Source organism: Phoca vitulina, unplaced genomic scaffold (genome assembly GCF_004348235.1).
Source record: "Phoca vitulina isolate PV1807 unplaced genomic scaffold, GSC_HSeal_1.0 scaffold3, whole genome shotgun sequence".
In the NCBI taxonomy this organism is placed as follows: domain Eukaryota; kingdom Metazoa; phylum Chordata; class Mammalia; order Carnivora; family Phocidae; genus Phoca; species Phoca vitulina.
In genome coordinates this window covers 7327994-7348539 of record NW_022589706.1, presented here as the reverse complement: position 1 = coordinate 7348539, position 20546 = coordinate 7327994, and the positions used below count along the sequence as shown (strand labels likewise).

Here is a 20546-nt window from a genome sequence, read left to right as displayed (position 1 = left end):
CTTCCTTCCTTCCTTCCTTCCTTCCTTCCTTCCTTCCTTCCTTCCTTTCCTCGCTCCTCCTTCCCTCCCTCCCTTCCTTCTGCAGTGGCTTTTTCCACTCTGATGCATCCATCCTCCTCATTTCCCCCTCTCTTAGCAGAAGGCTTTACCCCCTTCTTCACAGAGGAAATAAAAGGTATCATACACCTTCCGCAAACTCCAGCGCCCCTGCGTCCAGGGGGTGCAGAGGGGTGTCTCCCTTCGGGCCGTCCCACCTGCTGCTCCCTGCGCACTGCCCCGAGGGTGAGCGTGCCGTGAACCAGCCTTCCCTCTCCGGTGTCCTCCTTCTCTTCCCCTCTCCTAGCCTCGCTTCTCAACACTTAAACACGGTCTGCTCTCTCCCCTCTTTAAACAGGACAACCGAAAACTTCCCAACATCACTTCTTCCCTCTCACTCCCCTCCCTGCACAGACAACTGGAAACAATGATGCTTGCTGCCTGTGTCCTTATCTCCCCGCCCTGCCCTCGGGTCAGCAGTGACCTCGAGGCTTCCAGCCCCGGGACTTCCTGTAGCTGCCCCACCCCGAATATGCCCTCCCCGCGGTGACAGGGTCCCCTGCGCACTCCCTCCCCCCTGCAGACATGCCTTGGTTTTCCCTTCCAGCACGGGAGCCTAGTGCTTTCCTTCGCACACAGCAACCTTCCCTAGGGGCCTTGGTCGCTGGCTGCCCTCGAGCAAGCGGCACAGTCCCCCAGGCCCCACCCCGGGCTGCCTCTTCCCTGCCATCCCAGTCCCAGGGGCCAGTGGTCACTTCTAAGCAGCTGATTGCCTCGTGCCGGCCCGTAGCCCAGACGTGTGCGCTCCACACACAGCCAGCTCCCCTCCGGCTCCCCCACGGCCATGTCTCCCGGGAGCAGGCCCAGATCCCACCTGCTCTTCCCTTCCCGAGCACCAGTGTCTCCTTTCCCTGCTGACAAGCCCTGGCATCACCCTGGGCCCTTCCTCGCCTTCTCTCGGGCAGAATCTCCAGCACATCCTGCTGTGTCCATCTCCTGTGTCCCATCTCTTCTGTCCCCTGCCTCCAGCCACATCAGCCCACCACCCCAGGACCGACAGCAGCCTCCTCAGTGGTAGCCCTGTCCACGCGGGCCTCTGTCCACCCTGTCCTGCATGCTCTGCCAAGAATGTTCTTCCTCAGAGAGAAAGGGGGTTATGTTCCTCCTGTGCTTCTAGGCCCTCAGCAGCTTCCCCTTCCTGGACCAGCCGGGCGCCGTCCCGTGCACCCCTGCCTGCCTCCGGAGCTGTGCTCATGCCACTCAGCCGTTGGCCCCCACAGACTCCCAAGGGTGCAATTCCTGCCTCGGAACCTCCCCACTCACCGTGTCCCCTGCTGAAGGCCAGGTTCACTCTCCTGACCTCAGGGGCCGTGCCGGAACCACCGTGCTGGGCTGCAAGGAGACCAGTGTTCCCTAAATATATGCCTGGGACTGAAAGGTCACAGTGCTTACCGCTTCCTGTCTCCGCTGCGGAGCAGGGGGCTCGCTTAACCTGCACAAAGCGAAGACTCTAGGTCCCTTTCCTACACTGCATAGGTAGGACTCGTAAGTACTGGTAGGTAATATTGGATCCGTAGTTTTGTTTTTGTTTTTGTTTTTTAACCAAACTTGGGGCTTGAACTCACGACCCCGAGATCAAGAGTCACACACTCTACCAAGGGAGCCAACCAGGCGCCCGTGAATGTTGACTAAGTTACTGTGGAATTCCAAACCTCATTTCTGTTTTGTTTCCAGTGGGGTTGGCGTCAGTTTCCTCTTCTGCTGGGTACTGATGGCCATCGTGGTTCTCACGTTTGTCATCGGTGGAAACATGGAAAAACTGGTCTGCGAGCCTTACAAAAACAGGAAGTTATTCCAGGTAAGGATGGCTTCCAGTCCCCACGGCGGAAAGGGCTTGAGTGGAAACTTCGATTTCCCCATATCTAGTGGGGGCAGAAAGATGAGCATTTTGGCTTTTATTCAGTGTGTGAAGATTCCTTCTATTCGTCAGAGCAAAAGGAAAAAAACGTGGTAAAGTATTGTTTTTCGAATGTCAGGTGAACCAACCACCAGCAGTTGAGGCCTGCCGGTCAGTGTGGATTGTAATAAGCGGGGGAAGAAAATTCCCAAGGAGGGGTACCCCAGGAGGCTTCTGACCTTTTAAAGAGGTTCTCAAATGATGGTTGCCCATGCAGATGCTTTGAGGCCTTCAATGTGAAGTGAAAGACACGGAAAAATTCCACACCTCGTGGCCGAGTGTCATCCCCGGTGGATGTCTGACGAGGCCGTTGGGAAATGAGTTCAGGCTCCACCTTCTCCCTCTGAAACCGAGTCCCGTGGATTCGACGGGACCACCTCTCAGTTCAGTGTCACTAATTAATGAGGCAGTTTGGGTCTGGGTGGCGCTCTCGTCACTCTGGCTTTCCGGTGCTTTTCTCCAGATTCTGGTTTTTAAAATATATTTCTGTTTTCCTGTTTTACCGTATATGCCTTTTCGCCTCAAATCTGTTACGAAATTTGGTGAGTGACTACAAAGGTAACCAGTTGTCTTAGTATTTTAATTATTCAGTTGAGGAAAATTAAATTGGGAGTGTTGATGTGTTAAATTATGTCCATTTGGCCTCTTGATAAAAAATAATAGTGATACATCAAGCCAGACTTCATTATCTCCCGTGCTGTGTTAAATTGCTAAAGAGGAATTTTTAAAAAAAGAAAAAAATAGGGGATTTTCTTTTTAAAGATTTATTTATTTATTTGAGAGAGAGAGAGAGAGCATGAGCACTAGCAGGAGGGGCAGAGGGGAGGGAAGGAGAATCCCAAGCAGAGTCTATGCTGAGCACTGAGCCGGACGCAGAGCTTGATCTCATGACCCTGAGATCATGACCTGAGCCGAAACCAAGAGTCAGCTGCTTAACCGACTGAGCCACCCAGGTGCCCCAAAATAGGGGATATTTTGAAACCATTTACATTCCTCGGGCACATATACGATCATGCACTAATAAGCTCGTCTTAATTTTATGATATATATGACATATTAGCCATCTTCAATATATGATATTAAGTGAAAGAGTATGCACGTTTTAATTCATTTTGTCTAGAGAAAAGTAGCAGAGAGGTGGACCAACTGCTTTATGGCTTTCTATTGGCTACTCTGAATCAAGTTGTCAATTCTCCCATTTCTAATGTACTTGTCTTACTAAGAGAGGTGTTCTCCAAAAAAAGTAGTTTAGTAATTCTTATTGATGCTACCCAGTGGTCAATTTAGTCCAATCACACTATTATTTTCCCATTTTAAATTGGAAACCAATGAAGAGAACCATGATCTGAAAATCCCCAAAATATATTTAACAGAATATTTATTTTATTATATGTATGTGTATTAGTGTAAGAGTATCTCTTTTAAAAAAAGCTTTTTTTCAATTTGTTCTAGATTTTGGACACACCATATTTACTAAATGAGAATTGGAAATACTATCTCTCTGGCATGGTGTTTAACAACCCGGATATTAATCTCACTTTTGAACAAGTTTACAGGTAGACTTAATGGCATTATGCGTTTTTCGGCTACTGAAAATGTTGTTGTTCCAGAATGAGAATTTTGCTTTCAAAGTGTCTTTAAGCTTGATAAGACCAGCTATTCTCTAGTCTTTGCAAGGAAGTGGTAAAATAAGACCAAAAAGAGCATCCTTCCCCTGAAAGCCTTCTCGACTTTGGCGTGGTGATGTCTCAAGGTCCCCCTGTCCGGTATGCACTAGACCTTGCTGGTTAAGGTGACCCTAAGATGCATTAACGAGACCCTTTGAAAACTCTTTGTGCGGCAATCACGCCACCCCAAGTAAATGCTATATAAGAAGAAGTTAGCAGATGGGTCCCAATCTCAGACATGCTAATTAATAGTGAAGCAGCTGACTGACGGGCTCCAGTCTTGGCTGTACCATCAGGGAGCAGGCCTTGGTGACTTTGGGCAATTTTACTTCCTCCCTGCTCAGTACGGTTCAGAGGCCCCCCTAGCAGAGATAGCAAATGAGTGGCCTTCGTGGTAGCCCTTGGTAGTCAGACCTTGGTGGTCTTGCTCATAGCCAGAAGAGTCTCAGGATCCTTCTCCACAGCATGTTGCAGGCAGACGTTATCAATTGATTGGAGTCTCTGGGCATGATTAAACCATCTTTGGGCTGAAAAGACAAAGCCAATCTTCTTGGCCCGGCCTGCCAGCTCTTTGTGACTCTGGCACCTGCAGAATTCTGCAGCCTACCCCTGGTGGCTAGTGTATCTAGTTCTCTGTTCCAACAACACCAGCTGACTGGGGATTCCCTGGAGAGGAGTATCACTCCTCCTAGGGCTGTGGGAAAGTGGCTTCTCCCAGGCATCCCTCAGGGCTAGAGGGCTTTGGCTGCTGGACAAGGAAGAGGTGCCCCCGGGAAGTGGCCGTCTCAGTGGCAGGGACATGCATCAGATGAGCTTGCTCTTCTTAGCTCAGTCAAGGAGGCATTTTGCACATTTTAGAGAAGCGCAGAGAGGTGAGGCCAAGTTAGGTGTACTGACCGTCTGGATATAGGTGTGGCCCCTTCCCTGTCTCCATCCTGCCCTTAAAATATACATCCAACCATTTGTTTAGTAAGTGAAGCTCAACCCTGGAAATATGGAGGCAGGTGGTCTGGCAGGGGTTTGATAGAATCTTTTAATAAAGCCCATGATATGCTCTGTAACACACCTCTTTCTAGCAGGTGGTGTCCTTTTTTGTTTGTTTTTTATGAGAATTTATTTCTTCCCAAGTTGTGAACTTGTTATCCCTCACAGCAGTAGAAAAAGCACAAAGGAGACAGAAAGAAGGATGCTTTACCAGTCTTACTGTATCTGTTCCAAAGATGGGACATTGAGTAAAGCAGGGAACAAAGTCCCGAATTGTAGGCGCATGGGGGTGGGAGGGGTGGTGACCTCCTGCATCGGCACTCAGAAGCCGCTTCTCTGCATCCAGATTTAAACAAAACTAAAGATAAACAGTGAACCTTTCTCTCCATCCTTAGCGGGGGACAGAGATAGACACGGCTGCCTTTCTGGATCATGATTTCTCTCTTTATTCCCACAGCGACTGCAAAGAAAATAAGGGCATCTATACCACACTTAAGCTAGAGAACAGCTACAATATCAGTGAGCATCTCAACTTTCAAGAGGTAAGGAATTAGAGCCAATCAGGAAAGGGATGTATGTCTTTAGTAAAGCCAGTTGCCTTTTTCTTTTTCTTCATTGAAGTGAAATTCACATAAGATAAAATTCACCATCTGAAAGTGACATTTAGAATGCTCACAAGGTCCTGCAACTCTCACTTCTGTCTAATTCCAGATCATTTTCGTCACCCCCCAACCCGTTGTCTTTCTTGAGGCCTGAGTTTCTCTAGCTGACCACCCAAAATCTCTAAAGTGGCCTTCGGTGCAGACATGACGCAGGAAGATCTTGCTGTGTGTGTCCGTGTCCCTAGAGGAACAAAGCCCCGTGGGTGTTGGCTCTCCAACACTGGCCACCCTTTTCGGCCAGGTCCCTGAAGAGGGAACTAGGCACCCAGAACTCCACCCCACACATTCCTTGCCCCTCGGGAATCATGGCTGTGGCTGCAGGACTCCAAGGGGCCTCTGCGGAGCTCCTCCAGCCCTCAGCAAGATGGCATGGCAACAGCGATGAAAACGGACAGAAGGGAGTGACTTCGTCTGCTTCTTTGCCCGCCCCCCTCTCCCCCAAGCCCACCCCCAAGGCAGAGCCCACTCAAGAGCATAATGGACAGGAGGAGGAGCAAAAGAGTTTCAAGGGCACTCGGGCACTACACGCTCGCTGCCTGAAACTCTGCCTGCCTCTTAGAACAACCCCACGTCACCAGCCATGTCCCCGTGATCTCAAGTGTCCTCGCCGCGCGAGTCCAGGGCGCGCTGCCTCCTTCCCCTGGGATACAGCCTGCCTGGCCCCCTTCAGCATCTGTATTTGTCCAGACCCATTCAGAGGCCGCCTCCCCTCCGTTGCCCCGTCCAGCCCCCTGCCTTGGCAGACTCTCTCCTGCCCCTGGGGTCCTGACGCAGTTTGCGTGCCTTTATTACAACGCTGTCTCTTCCTTTGAGGGCTTTGAGGCCTGAGATGGACTATTATTTTGCTTTGCATCCCAGCTCCTCACACAGTGCTTGGCGTGGGGCATAAGGAAGGAGGCAGGGATGCAGGGAAGGAGTGGGAGGGGAGAGAAGAGTACCAGGAGGAAATGCCAGTCAAGGGCACGTCTGTGTTTTTTTTGTCTTGTATCATTGCTCTTTTAACACGTATGTGGCATTCTTGAAGGATGGGCTTCCCTGTAACTTTTCTTTTTATCATGCAGCATGCTGGAAACATAGACAATGATTTTAAAAATCTGAATGTAAGTATTGACAATATTGTGCTGCTGGACGAAGCGGGAAGAAGAAACCTTATGGATTTCAGCTCTTCAGGAGTAGACACCATAGACTATAACGTCTACTTGGCTGAGGTGTGACCCATGTGTTCGTGCTTGATCTTTGGGGGGGAAAATAACAGCAGATAGCTCCGGTTTTTTATTTTTCTTTCCTTTTTTTATTATTGAGATTAAATTTACATAGCATAAATTAACTATTTTAAAGTGAGTAATGCAGGGGCGCTTGGCTGGCTCTGTCGGTAGAGCATGCGACTCTTGATCTCAGGGTCGTGAGTTCGAGCCCCACTTTGGGTGGAGAGATTACTTAAAAATAAAATCTCTAAGAAATAATAAAAAATTTAAAAAATAAAGTGAACAATTCATTAGCTTGGAGTAGAATCACCATGTTGCTCAACCACCGGTTCTATCCAGTTCCAGAACATCTTTATCGCCTGAAAAAAAAACCTCATTCCCATTACATAGTTGCTTCCCTTCTGCCCTCCCAGCCCTGACAACTACTAATCTATGCTCTGCTCCTATGAATTTACTGATTCTGGCTGTGTCATATGAGTGGAATCATACAGCATGTGACCTTCTGTGTTTCATGGTCTTTCCTGGTCCCCTTTCATGGAGCCTAAAGTTTTTGAGATTCATCTCCATTATAGCATGGATCAGTACTTGATTTCTTTTTATGGTTGGATCATGTGGCTGGATAAAAATAATATGGTTTTATATGTATAAATAAGAATGCAGCTGTTGTCACCTATGTTGAGAGTTTCCAGCCTTACTTTATGGACCATAGCTCACCCTATTGTCTATTAGATATTGCTAAGGCTTAAAAATCCCACAGCCATGACACGGTTCTCCTTCCCCCTCTTTTGTAGATGGGTAAAGCTCCCACCAAAGTGAATCTTTTATCCTTTGCAAATGATCTAGAAGCAAAAGCCGACCATTTGGTGAGTTCAAACAGTCCAGTTCTAAATGCTGTAATCATTAGAGATGTCAAATGTCCATACTATTCTTAGCTTCCTTATACCACAAGTAAACTTCAGTTAAAAGCACCTCTCTCTCTCTCTCTCGGGCATGTCAAGACTTCCCACCAGCCGCCACCGCCGTGTGGCCCAGAAATCTGTGAGCACGTGAATGGTCCCGGGGTGGCATCAGGGTGCCCACAGGTCTCCTGACCTCTGCTCGTGGTGCTGGTGCCCTCACTGCTTTAGAACCATCTCTGCTTTCACGCCCATCAACCCCTCTACCTCCAAACACGCGCACGTGCGCACACACACACACACACACACACATCATTTTTCTCGCAGTGTAGGGAACGGGAGGAGATTCCATCTGGTACTCTGCGTCACCAATAGCAACTGGATAAGGGAAAGCAAACACATCACCCGAGCCCCGTAAACTTCCGTCTTCACTTCCCCTGCTGGTTGGTGACTCGGTGGCTCAAACGGGCCCCTTTCACGAAGCAGCAGAGCATGGGGATGAGGAGCCTGGACTCTGGAGGAAGACTGGGATTTTAAATCCTGACTCCACCGCTTCCTAAGGAGAGGAACTTGGACGAGATGTTTCACCCCTCTGTGCCTTAGTTTCCTGGTCTGTAAAATGGGGACATAGCTGCTGGAAAGCAGGCTTTACACCGGCTCTGTTCTGGCGAGGTGAGAAAGAGAGCACAGCCTCTGGCCCTCAGGAAAGTCTCCTGGCTTTGGGCGGCCGCCGAGAGGTCATGGTTCTATGATTCGAGGTCAGGTGTCTTGGCGCTGCCCTCCGGGTGGTCCCCACACCCACAAGCGGACAAGGAGGGCTTCATGCTGGTCACGACTACCCTGCCCCGAGCTCCTGCACTTAGGGAGAGTGCTCCAGAGTCTGGAAGGATGGTGTTGACCTGTGTTTATTTGGTTCTCCTTGTAGCCCCAAGGAAGTTTGAAACAGTCCCTGAAAAGTAATGCACAAACCATTAGAACGATTCACCGTGGCCAAGTCATTCCTTTGGAACAGTCAATGGTAACAACCTACAACCTCTGGGGTTTCCCCGGGACCCGAGCAAAGCTCATCTCACTAGCTGGCTTTCATTTAGACTAACCTCATGCGCGAAGGTCAAACCCAGCTGGCCTCAGGCTAAGAAACTGAGCTATGTTAAAAAAAAAATAACTTGCAGGGGCGCCTGAGTGGCTCAGTGGGTTGAACATCCGGCTTTTGATTTCAGCTCAGGTCATGATCTCAGGGTCCTCGGGTGGAGCCCCAATTCAGGCTCTGTGCTCAGCGGGGAGTCTGCTTGTCCCTCTCCCTCTGCCCCTCCCCTCTGTTCTTTCTCTGAAATAAATAAAATAAAATAAAATAAAATAAAACTTAAAAAAATAAAATAAATGATAGCAGCTGGGCTTTAAAGAAGACACATTTTCAATGTCACCACTCCTTTCGTGCCTTATCTCCTTGCCTTTTCCACTTGCCTGTGACCAGGTAGATTAACTCTGGGATTGCCCCACGTACCGGGCTCCAGCTCTCTTGGCCTTCAACAGGCCTCCGGAAGCCAGGCACCTAGCTGGAAGGCTGGTGTCTGTGCCCTGGACTCACTCTTAACTTATTTATTCTCAAATTCTTTTTCTCCAAACCCTGCCAAGAAATATGGGAAGGCAAGGGTAAGTCCTCTTCTCTCTGCCTCCTTTAGCTCAGTTTGCTGATCCGATGGGCGATGTTTCCTTTCTCCTCTCTCGTAGCCTCTGTTCTGACTTCCCCTTTCTTTTTCTTCTCGCTGCCTCTGGCTTCTTTCCCTGAATTCCAGAAAGGTAGTTTGTAGCAGAGAAAGGACACAGGCTCTGGAGTCAGGCGGAGCTGATTTCAGATCCTGCTTCTGCCTCCACAAAGTCTTAGGGCTTTCCGTCTCTCGTCTGAAGATGGTGGGAACGGGTCCCGCCCTGCGGTCACCTGGTTCCTGGAGATGAAGCGGCTGATGTCCCAGAGAGACTCTGTGAACAAAGGAATGATTATTAGGTTTGTGTGGGAAACCTGTTACAGAGTTGGCTTGCTCAGGTTTGGAGAAGCGCATCAGTCCACTTGACTCCAGTCTTGAAACCTTCTACAACTAGTTTTTACCATGTCTCTCTCTTTCTTTCTGTCTTTCTTTCCCCTTCTGACTTTCTAATTAGAGTATTCACAAAGAAAATTGAATTTTCTGAATTTTGTATGCTATGCTCATCCCAATTTTCTGCTCTGCTTGTTTATGCCTAGCACAGATTCGTTAACATTTTAAGCTGGTTTTTCCCTGTTCCTTAAACGCTTTCCTTCAAGGAGACACAAGACTCGTTGGCCTTCTCAGAGCTGGGGCAACCTGTCTACAAATAGGCAAATAGCTCTATACATGTGACCTACAATCTAAACCAGGGGTTAGCAAACCATGACCCCCAAAACTACAATCTGTGGGCCAAATCCAGCCTGTTGCTTGTTTTTATAAATTAAGATTTATTGGAACACAGCCATGCCCCCTTATTACAGATGATTTATGGCTGCTTTTGGCTAAAAGGGCAAAGTTTACAATTAAATTAAATTAAATTAATTAAATTAAATTAAATTAAAAATAAAATAAAATAAAATAAAATGGCAAAGTTGAGTGCTTTGGACAGGGTATGGCCCACACAGCCTAAAATATTTACTATCTGGCCTTTGTTTTTACCACTCCCTGATCTAAACCATTCAGGTTAAACTACTCTGGGCAATTTGGGTGGAATTTCTTTTAAGGAGTTCCTGCTACTTTGAGCAAACCTGACTCAACGTGGTTTCTTGGGCACCTTGCGTGGGGCATGCTGCTCTAGAAGACATATCCTGATTTCCTTCTTCAGCTTTCCTGACACCAGAGCTATCGTTACTTGAATCTGTTGTTTTTTTCTAGAATGAAACCATTGCAGAGTAAAGTCAGATGTGATGGCTGACTGCGGGGAGGGAGGGGAGACAGGCATGTGATCTTGCTGGTTCATGTCATAAGTTAGAAAATATTGCATATGTTTGTTCACCAGAGTACTATCTACCAAAGCATCAAGGAACTTCAACACAAAAGCAGCGGACTGGGGGTAAGGACTGATTTTTCCTTTTCTGTCCTGGGTGGGGCGGGTCTTATCATAAAAGCACACACAGACTCTCAGAGATGTTGGTTTTACAAGTATTTAAGTTTAAAAAAACAAACAAAAGGCTTGGCTGTCTACCCATTTTAAGTGTCAAACTGGGTTTTCCTACCACTTGCTTTCTGCAAGTACGTCTCACCTTGGCGCACTATTGGACACACAGGCGAAAGCTGTGTCTTGATGTGTGGGACGCAAGCGCAGAAGATGCATGGTCGCGGTTACTGAAATCATGCTACCCGCACAATCCACTGCCTTCTGACCACAAACGCATTCTCACTGTTGGGTCCATGGCGGGCTTCTCCACCTATCTCCCCACCCGGAGACCCAGCCTGAAGGAACAGCTCCTGTCTGGGCCACCTCATGTCCTCGAGGTGGAGGACAGGCAATCAGAGGGTGAATGGAAACAGGCTGCCCTTTCGGAGACTGCCTAGAACCAGCACTCTGCCACTCTACCTACGTTCAATTGGCCAAAGCAAGTGACATGACATGGCCGGACCTATCGTTACGGGGTGGGGACGTATGCCCCCGCCCATGAGAAGCCAGGCCTAGAAAGACATCAGTCATCGGGACCACAGGGGCCTCCCTGAGACCACAGACATCCCCACAGCAGAAACTGAGCTCTGTGACTATGGTGTGTGTATCTTGTATCCTCAACGCCAATAGGCAACTCAGAAAATATTTCTTTATTGAGCAGACTAGGCTGCCCGTGAGAGGTTTGGGATGTCAGTCAGCCACAGTGGAAGACTCCGTGGTCCTCCCTGCGCTTTCCTCACAGCTGCCTTTGCAGACCTTTGCCACCGGGCTTCTTGCCCCATGCAGCTGGGTCTCCCGCGTGAACCGTGAGCTCATTCAGTTGTAGCTGGTACACTCCCCGGGCCACACTGAGTCTGCTACTTGATTGACATACCAAGACCCTGAGTTCCCCCTGAAGACTATTCTAGTAGGTTTACTCTGCTTGGGGACCATCACTGTACCTCTAATCACGGTTGTCCCATGCCAAGGGAAGCTGGAGACAGACTGGGGACTGCGCGCTGGTCCCTTACTACGCTGTACCTCTTACGTTCAGGGTGACGGTGGGCAGCTCTGCCTTCCCCTTCACAAAGGGCTGGTGTGGGGGCGAGTTGGGGTGCAAATCAGCCCTCGACCCACTGGCTGGGCTGTGTGCCCTGAGGTCTCCGGGCAGAACAGAAAAGGCACCTTTTCTAATTTGACCAAGCTGCCAGGTGGGGATTCTTATCTGTGTGAAATAACTAGGTACAAATGCCAGGTTTTGTGTCCCCAGCCTGGTGACATCAGGCAGGATCAGCCACCTCCCCTGTGAAGGGGGCCTAACACAATGCCTTCCAAGAGCCTGTTCATACCAGACCCCCCTTCTCCATGGGGGGTGCATTCAGTGCAGGCCTGAGGCCACAGGGGGTACGGGACCCCATCGTACTTAGTTCTTTTCCCATACATACACAGCTCCGAGAAAGTCGAGTTGATAGATTAGGCACAATAAGAGGGGAAAAACAATAATCAATAATAAAATAGAACAATTATAACAATATACCATAATAGAAATCATGTGAATGTGGTCTCTCTCTCTCAAAATATCTTACCGTACTGAACTCCCCCCTCTTCCCGTGATGAGGTGAGATGATAAAAAGCCTGAGTGCGGGGCAAAGGGAGGGGAATGGCGTAGGCATGTGGCAAAGCGTTAGCTGCTATTGACCTTCTGACCATACGTCGGAAGGAGGGTCATCTGCTTCTGGATCCCGAGTGAAGGAAACTGTGGATAAGGTGGGGGATTCTTGGACTCAGTGAGGTGATTTGGATTAAGAGCTTGGCCCAGTGTCTGGCACAAAGTGAGTGCTTGGTACGTACTCCACTCCTTCCCCTGCCCTCAGAGGGCTGGGCTGGTTCTGTGGTCTTCTTAACTAGCAAGTTGTGGTGGTGTGGGGCCGAGCTAACAGCACCCAAATCCACATGCCAACCATCTAGTTAAATCCCTTCATCCCTTGAGACCCTGTCGATCGCTGTGTTTTCCAGGTGAAAGTGGTCAATATCCTTTCCTCTCTGGATTCTGCTCAGGACTTCCTCAAAACCCGCATCTCCTCAGTTATTATTGAAGTAAGTGGATGTGAGCCCGTCACTCCGTGGCTGCAGAGAGTATGGGATAGTCCTCTTAATGATTTTACTACTCTTTGATTTCTTTCCAGGAAAGTAAGAAGTATGGGAACACGATAGTAGGATACTTTGAACGCTATCTGCAGTGGGTCAAGTTCTCAGTAAGTAGTTTATCTTTAATGAACTTAAGAGGGCCATATGTTAGGATAGTCACATTCTAGGATAAAATCAGGAGGAAATAAAGTTAAGTTCCTAGTAATTGGGTAGGAGATAAGCAAAGGACCTCGAACGTGGGGACCATGAAGAGGGGGCTCCTAGGACTCAGCACATGTCATCCACACTGGACCCCTTCTCAGGCCGGCCCACCGAGCTGGAGAACATGCCCTCACTTTCTCCCCCAGCTCCTTTGCTCGCCGTTTTGGGGGTTCCTGCCACACTTGACTCTGTCTCCCCAGTGAACTATGAGCTCCCTTCAAAGTGGTGGTGTGTTTGTGCCCTGGGCCCCACTGAGCCTGTCAGGTGGTTGGTGTATTAGTCTACTTGGGGTGGCTTGAGCAGAAAACAGAAATTTGTTTTCTCACAATTCTGGAGGCTGGAAGTCCAAGATCAAGGTGTCAGCAGGGTTAGTTTCTTCGGAGGCCTCTCTGCTTGGCTTGTAGGTGGCTGTCTTCTCTCTCTGTCTTCACATGGTCATCCCTCTGTGCATGTCTGTGCCCGAATTTTCTCCTCTTTTATAAAGACACCAGTCATGTTGGTTTAGGACTCACCCTGATAACTTCATTTAACTGAACTGCCTCTTCAAGGACCCTACCTCCAAATACAGTCACATTCCAAGAAACCGGGGGGTAGGACTTTTGTCATCTTGGGCCTTGGGTCTGCATCCCTCGGAGGATTATTCCACTGCGGGAGAGGTGCGGGGGCGGGGGGTGGAGGGAGATGCTTGCAGATGAGTTACTTGAATAACCTGGGCTGAGTTATGTGGGCTACTTGCTGTCCGCCAAGACAGGCTTTGAGAAGTCTAGGGACTCAGGAAAATTTAGACTACCCCGAGCAGCCTCGGGTGTCTCATACCTATTCCCAGCCCTCAGCCGCATGAGCCAAGACTGCCGGCCGTCTCTTCCCTCTTTGCTGCCCCACCCCCATATTCCAGCCACACCCAACTGCTTGATTCTCGGAAACATTCACAATTCTCCACGTGATTCCCTCCGTATCATCTCCCCCTCCCCAGTCCCCGCCTCCAGTCCCCACCGTCTGGGCCCTGAGCCTGGTTCTCCTTCAAGGCCCAGCTTTCTGATGTCTATGCTGACACCTCCCCCTGCCTCCCAGATGTGAAGACCTCAGGGTCTTCTCAGTGCTGGGGTGAAGGGCGTGCACACGCAGGTGAGTAAGGGCAGAAGAAATGCATTATCCACATCACCACCACGGCCACTCAACCCTGTGCGTCTCCTCCACCAGACCGAGGAACCACAGCTTGGTCACATTCATATAAAGCAAATACCCTGAAACCCAAGTGAATCTGGACAGGAATGGTTAGGTCATACAAGAGCCACACCATGGGAATATTAAGTGGCCATTTGTACAAAATGGATCAGCGCTATGCCAAGGGACTAGGAGAGATTTTTACAGGGTAGAAATAAGAGAGAAAAGAAAGATGCAGAAAAACATACAGAATATGACTCCTACCCTGCTTTTTGTAAAACCAACAGTTAAAAAGCCTAGAAAGAGAGTGTACGGGGTTGTCTGAGCTTGGTAAAAATAAAGTTGTTAACGTGGGTTGCCTTGTAAGGTATATATGGAAGAAAAGGGGAAGGTGAGTCCACCCATAAAGGAAAAGAAATAGGACACATCCCTGTCCCAGTGAGCGAACATCTAGCTCACTGTACGCACTCAGAAGTTTTTTTTAAATGAATGAATATAGTTATCTTAAGTCAATGGGATTGGAGCATCTGTTTGTGATTCATTAGACTTGTATGAGCACTGGGTGGTATACGCAATTGAGGGATTGTTGAACGCTACATCGGAAACTAGTGATGTACTATAGGTTGGCTAATTGAATTTAAATTAAAAAGAAATAAAATTAGTTTAATTGATTATTAAAAACTTGTTTATTCTCACCTCATTGAGTTCATAGTTTTCAATCTTCTAAAATGGGGTCAGCAGGTGGCGCTGTTTCTGTAAACACAATTTTATTGGCACACAGCCATGCCCGTAGGTTTCTGCATCCTCGGTGGCTGGTTTTGCCATACCGAGCCGGAGTCCAGCGCCTGTGACAAAAGTGTCTCAGCCTGCCCTGCGAGGTCGAGAGTATTGACTCTCTGGTCCTTTATAGAAAAAGCTGGCCAAGCCCTGGTCTAACTGACATAAGTATTGTCTAATTAGCTTTCCATTTCTTCCCCATATCCTTTGTCAGATCTCAAAGGGGTCAGGCGAGAAATTCAGACTGAGCCCCTGTGCTGGAAATCTGGACTTCTGCATTCCCTCGGGAGCCTGGCAGGGTGGGCCTTATTGTTCCGAATATCAAGGGCAGAACTCAGAGACCCGGGCTCAGACAGAATCAGCACCTCGCTTTCGAGTACCTACTTTATACGCCGTGGAGCTCATCCCTCGCAGCTCTGTATCTGAGACGGCGTAGAGATCCTTTTTGTGAGACCGGGTCAAGGGCAAACGACACATCTAATTCTTGTGGATTTTTGTGGGCGTGGCTCCAAGCTCCCCTGTGTTTCTTACCCCACAGATTACTGAGCAAATTGCAGGCTGCAAACCCGTGGCCACCGCTTTGGACTCTGCTGTGGACGTCTTTCTGTGTAGCTACGTTATCGACCCCCTGGTGAGAATTTCATCTTTCGAAATAACGAAACACAATAAACTGGTCACTTCATGGTTTATTGGCAGACTGTCGTACGCCCTAGGGTATAAAATAGTTCTGCGCTTGAGTCCATTACTATTGTAGAATCCAAGACCTAAAATCTAAAATTTAGATGAGTGTGTTGTGATACCTAACAGACTGGGAACAGCCAAAGACCTAGCTGCTTACCTTTGTCTCTTACTAGAGTTATATTTATAGAAGTCAGGAGACCCTCATGAAGAAAACTTCTATTTGTCCAGAATAGATGGAAAGAGTGGTCACTGGTATGCATATTGCCAATATGTAAAAGGATTCTTAGCGCAACCATGTAGATACAGTTACAGATATAGATATAGATACATAACCCCAAAGCTATAGCAAACTTAATTTAATTTTTTTTAAAGATTTTGTTTATTTATTTGACAGAGAGAGAGAGACAGAGAGAGCACAAGCAGGGAGGGGACGGCAAGCAGAGGGAGAGAGAAGCAGGCTCCCCGCTGAGCAGGGAACCTGAAACGGGGTTCGATCCCCAGACCCTGGGATCATGACCTGAGCCAAAGGCAGATGCTTAACCTCCTGAGCCACCCAAGTGCCACTTAATTTAATTTTTTATTTAAAACCCTTTGAGATATTACCATTGGGATGGTAAGTTCCAATTAATCAAGTTTATTCCTTAGCTCTCTCCACTCCTCAATATACACTGACCATCTCTGCGAGCCAACCCTCTCATTTCCTCTGCTGGAAGCACCTCGGTGACTTCTTGTGGCTATCCCCAGTGAAGATCAGGGTCCTTAACTGAATACACTAGGCTCTGCATGATTGGGCCCCTGCCCATGGAGGCCACATTTTGCACTATTTGATCACCTTTCTCTCCAGACACACGTTTTCTTTCTCTTCTTTAAATCCATCTCGATGTCCCCACCTCAGGGCCTTTGCACATGCCATTTCTGCTACCTGGACTGTAAACCACATGCACACACACTCTCTCCCTCTCTCTCATTCTTCCCCTCCACACCCACACCCCATCTGGCTAACTCTAGCTCTAAGTCCGCCAGTGAGTGAGAACACAGGCTCTGGATTTGGATTGTACTTCTACATTTTCTGAACTCTGTGACTTTGAAAAATTATTGAATTTTCTGAGCTTCATCACCCGAGTAGGGCTATTTGATAGTTCAGTGAGAGATTCTGTGTCAAGCCCTTGACACCTTGAGGTACGTTGACACTCAATACATGTTTGCTATTACTAGTGAGCAGCGGTCAGGTCTTAGCTCAAACATGTCTTTTTTTCCAGAAAGCCTTTCTGATCTTCCCACCTAGATTGAGCTCCCTTTTCTACACTCCCATAGAACTCTATGCTTTTCCTTTAGAGGTGTTAGTGCTGTTTGAATTGCACATTTGTGTGGTTCTTTGATTAAGGCCTGTCCCCTGCGGCACACTCTAGACTCTCGACTCCCTGAGCAGAGGGCCTGTGTGTTGCTGCGTCCCTGTCATTTGGCACATTGCCTGGCATAGGCAGTTGAATGAATGATGATCGGACAGCTGTTTGTCAAAGTACATCTGTATCGCTCCATCTGTCCATCTCCCTGTCCCACATCCACACGTCCATCTTTCTGCGAGACGGACCTCCACACCTGAGTGGAAACACTCCTGCGCTCTCCCAGCCATGCAGACCCCAAGGCTTGGCTTCCTGGCCGCCTTCCCTCCTCCCCAGCCCGTTAGGGGCTTTGTGCTGCTGCTTGGACCCCCGCATGCCTGAACCCTCCTTAGGCATCCTGGGCTAATCTTATTGATTCTGAATTAATCTCCTTGCATCCAGTCCTCACCTCCTGCCCCAGCTACTCAAATCACCCAACTATCAGATGCTTTCCACAAATAATTGGAGACCAGTGAAGGGGAGGCCTGGAGGCTGGTCAGGAAGATCGTAGGCTGGAGCTTTATAGCAGGGCGGTCTAAATAGTAAGAAAGACCTCTGGGCATTGATTTTGCCAGGAAAACAGACTCCAGACTGACTAACATGTTCCTTTTATATCTCGATTGTTCCCGGAAGAATTATGGCAGCTTCCAGTAAAAGTATATGGTTGTCATCAAGCTCGAAAGCCTCTCAAAACAAGTTTGAAAGCATAGAAACGTGCCAATAAAAGAACGTGGTGCGGGGGGGAGAGAGGAGAACAAATTTACTGGGAATTCTGGGCCAGGAGGGGCCACTGCCATTCGATAGCACATCCCATCAGGAGAAGAGCAGGATCGCAGCGGCTGAGCCATGAGGGTTGGGGTGGGGGGCCGTTGTGACATCCAAGCTGCCTTTGCCTCGCGGTGGGCTGGGGAGCCGGTCCTAGTGTTACCGACAACATCCTAAGGCAGCGGCAGATTTTGTGCATTTACGAAGTCGGCCAAGTGTACGCGGCTGGCCAGTGTATGATGCCCACAGGGTCATGCTGGTCGTTCCCAGGCGCGTCCGTTGTGACTGGTGAGTCAGGTTACACGGTGTTGGGTGTCGCCCCTGCAAAAGCTAGCGGTGTGGCCTGGGGCAAACCGAGGACAGATAGCCCTCTCGACGGAAGAACCGCCACTCAGTTACAGCTGTTGTCGCCTCGTGGGGATGGGGGCTCAGCGTTCGGAGACTGAACTTCAGCCTTTTCAAGAAAGGACATAAACCCAAGTTCCTATGTGAAATCCGACTTATGAATGTTGGCAACTACTTTTTGAAACTACTTTAAGCTGCCTTTTAGACAAAACAGGGTTGAATACAGCCTATGATCTGCCCTCAAATTGGCTAAATTAACTATGGAATGTTTGTTGAGAGCCTCGTAATTCTGCCTTTTCTGCACAATACTGTTTTGGAATGAGGAGGCTGTGGTCCCCCTGTTCTGATGCCCAGAAAGGCCAGGAAGGTGAATTAGCACATCGGACAACTCCGGAAAGTGATTCGGCTCAGGCGGCCGGAGGGCCCTGCGCTTCTCCTGGGCAGCAAAGGGACGCCATCTGGTGGGGTCTTAGATTCAAACCCTTGCTTCTCCACTTTCTGCCACTGTTCCTCATTTGTAAAATCAATATAATAATAGGACCGATTCGAGGTTTTCAGAAAGATTTTAGGACTTACAGTAATATGTAGCGCTTCACACAGTGGCTGACTCGTATTTTGTTCACAAATGGTCTCCATGAACAAAATTAGGACTCATTAAAAAAATTGCAAGAGGAAGGGACATCCCCCCCCCCTCCCCCCGCCAAGCAACTGCTGTTTCCCATTCCCCATCTTCAGGCATGTAATCCTCCTGATTTTCTTTTCTTCCCTAGAATCTGTTTTGGTTTGGCATAGGGAAAGCGACCATATTTTTACTCCCAGCCATCATTTTCGCTGTGAAGCTGGCCAAGTACTACCGTCGAATGGACTCAGAGGACGTGTACGATGAGTAAGTAGACACATTTCTGCAGAGTTTGGGGAGCGCGGTCACTTTCTAAGTGGTACTCACCTCAGAGAGCTTGCGAAAGATGAGATTACGCTTGGTCTTTTCTTAAAGTAGGGGTCACCTCTGTTCAGGTGTCTTCTTTGTACCGACTTTCTTATGGTTGTTTTAGCTCTGTTTTCCCTCTTGCTTACTCTTCTCGGCGTCCTTAACCGACCTTCTTGTTTCTTGTTTGCAGTTCCTCTGTCTTGGGGACTTGGCACTTTATAACTGTTTTTACCAGTTTTCATTTTGGCTCTGTAGCCTACGCCCTGTAGCCTCTGTCATGACCCCGTATGCTTCATTTTTACTTCTCTCGCTTCCCTCTCGACGTGTGTCTCTCCTGATCTTACTCTGTCAGCATCTGTATTAGGGTAAAAAGATGTGGGGGATGCAGCTGTTGAGCTGTAATAGTAATTAAAAAAAATAATTGTATCTCCCTTTTTAGTATTTTATAGTGCTGAAACTATATTGCCAAAAAGTAAGCGTTTTCTTTTTTTAACCATATTTATCAGATGGGACTGGGGAGGTCATCATTATTAATATATGATGGGCTTATAAAATAAAAGTAATAACAACTTAAAATTACATAAAGACATTAGATATGCCCAGATAAAAATCAGTGCTGATGTCTCTTAAAATGAGGGCTAGCACATACAACGTACTAAAGAAATACTTGTTGAACTAATGACATTTTATACGTTCAGTTTATTTATCTATAAAATGGTTGTTTCAATACTTGCTTTTAAAGGGAGCAGAATGTGAATATACCTTTTCACCTTCTTTGTAGACTTCACAAACTGTCATATACTTTTCATGACCGTTACATTGCCTTTGTAACCCATGATGTAAATACTTCATCTTAGAGGTAACGTGGTGTTTTTGGTCTATTTATTTTTGTTGCAGTATGGAAAATGGTAATATTGGTTTTCATAGACATCATTCTACTCAGACTGTATGAACAAAGTTTTTAAACAGATCCAACGGCACGAGTTCTTGACCTACGGCACCTCCAAATACTGGAAAAGAAACACTTCCTTCCTGGAGTTTACAGAGTTCAGTGATTTTTATATTCAACATGCACTGACGCGCCAAAGAGTGAAAAGCGTGTACACCTACTTTTTTTTTAATCTCTAGAAGTTTTGCTTTAATCATCTGAGCCTTCGATGAAAGTTTCAATATGTAATACATTCACCGAATTTCCAGTTTAGCTTTGGGAACAAGACATGAATTGTGTCCCATTTCCTTGCTTGGGAACTTAGACTTGTAGTTAGAGAACGCTCAGCAAATCGCAGATGTGCGTGTGTGTGAACAATAAAAGAATGATTTCAGAAATCTGACTCTAATCTTCTTATTGAAAAATATTCCTATATGATAAATCCCAGTTACGTCACTGTGTCCTTTTCTCAGAGCTGCTGTAACAAATTATGCAGAGGGGGTGGCTCTACGCAGAAGTGTCTTCTCTCGCAGTTCTGGAGGCCAGGGGTCGGAAATCCCCTTCCCCAGAGAAGGAAGACTCTGTTTCATGCCTTTCTCCTCGAGTCTGATGATTGTGACAATGCACGGCACTGTTGGGACACATCACTCCAATCTCTGCCTCTGTCTTCACAGAACGG

General features: G+C 47.8%; 1 protein-coding gene across 1 annotated transcript in view; it reads left to right on the top strand.

Moving 5' to 3' along the window:
- The window catches only part of PROM1 (prominin 1), a 100178-nt gene extending 79913 nt beyond the window's left edge, over nucleotides 1-20265 (top strand). The window contains exons 13-24 of the mRNA XM_032400046.1: nucleotides 1771-1894; nucleotides 3446-3549; nucleotides 5102-5186; nucleotides 6368-6514; nucleotides 7303-7374; nucleotides 8333-8425; nucleotides 10432-10485; nucleotides 12565-12645; nucleotides 12735-12803; nucleotides 15377-15469; nucleotides 18782-18897; nucleotides 19837-20265. Coding sequence (XP_032255937.1) covers nucleotides 1771-1894; nucleotides 3446-3549; nucleotides 5102-5186; nucleotides 6368-6514; nucleotides 7303-7374; nucleotides 8333-8425; nucleotides 10432-10485; nucleotides 12565-12645; nucleotides 12735-12803; nucleotides 15377-15469; nucleotides 18782-18897; nucleotides 19837-19891 — 1093 coding nt within the window. The 3' untranslated portion in view covers nucleotides 19892-20265. The remainder of the gene's footprint in view (nucleotides 1-1770; nucleotides 1895-3445; nucleotides 3550-5101; nucleotides 5187-6367; nucleotides 6515-7302; nucleotides 7375-8332; nucleotides 8426-10431; nucleotides 10486-12564; nucleotides 12646-12734; nucleotides 12804-15376; nucleotides 15470-18781; nucleotides 18898-19836) is intronic.
- The last annotated feature ends 281 nt before the right edge of the window (nucleotides 20266-20546 follow it).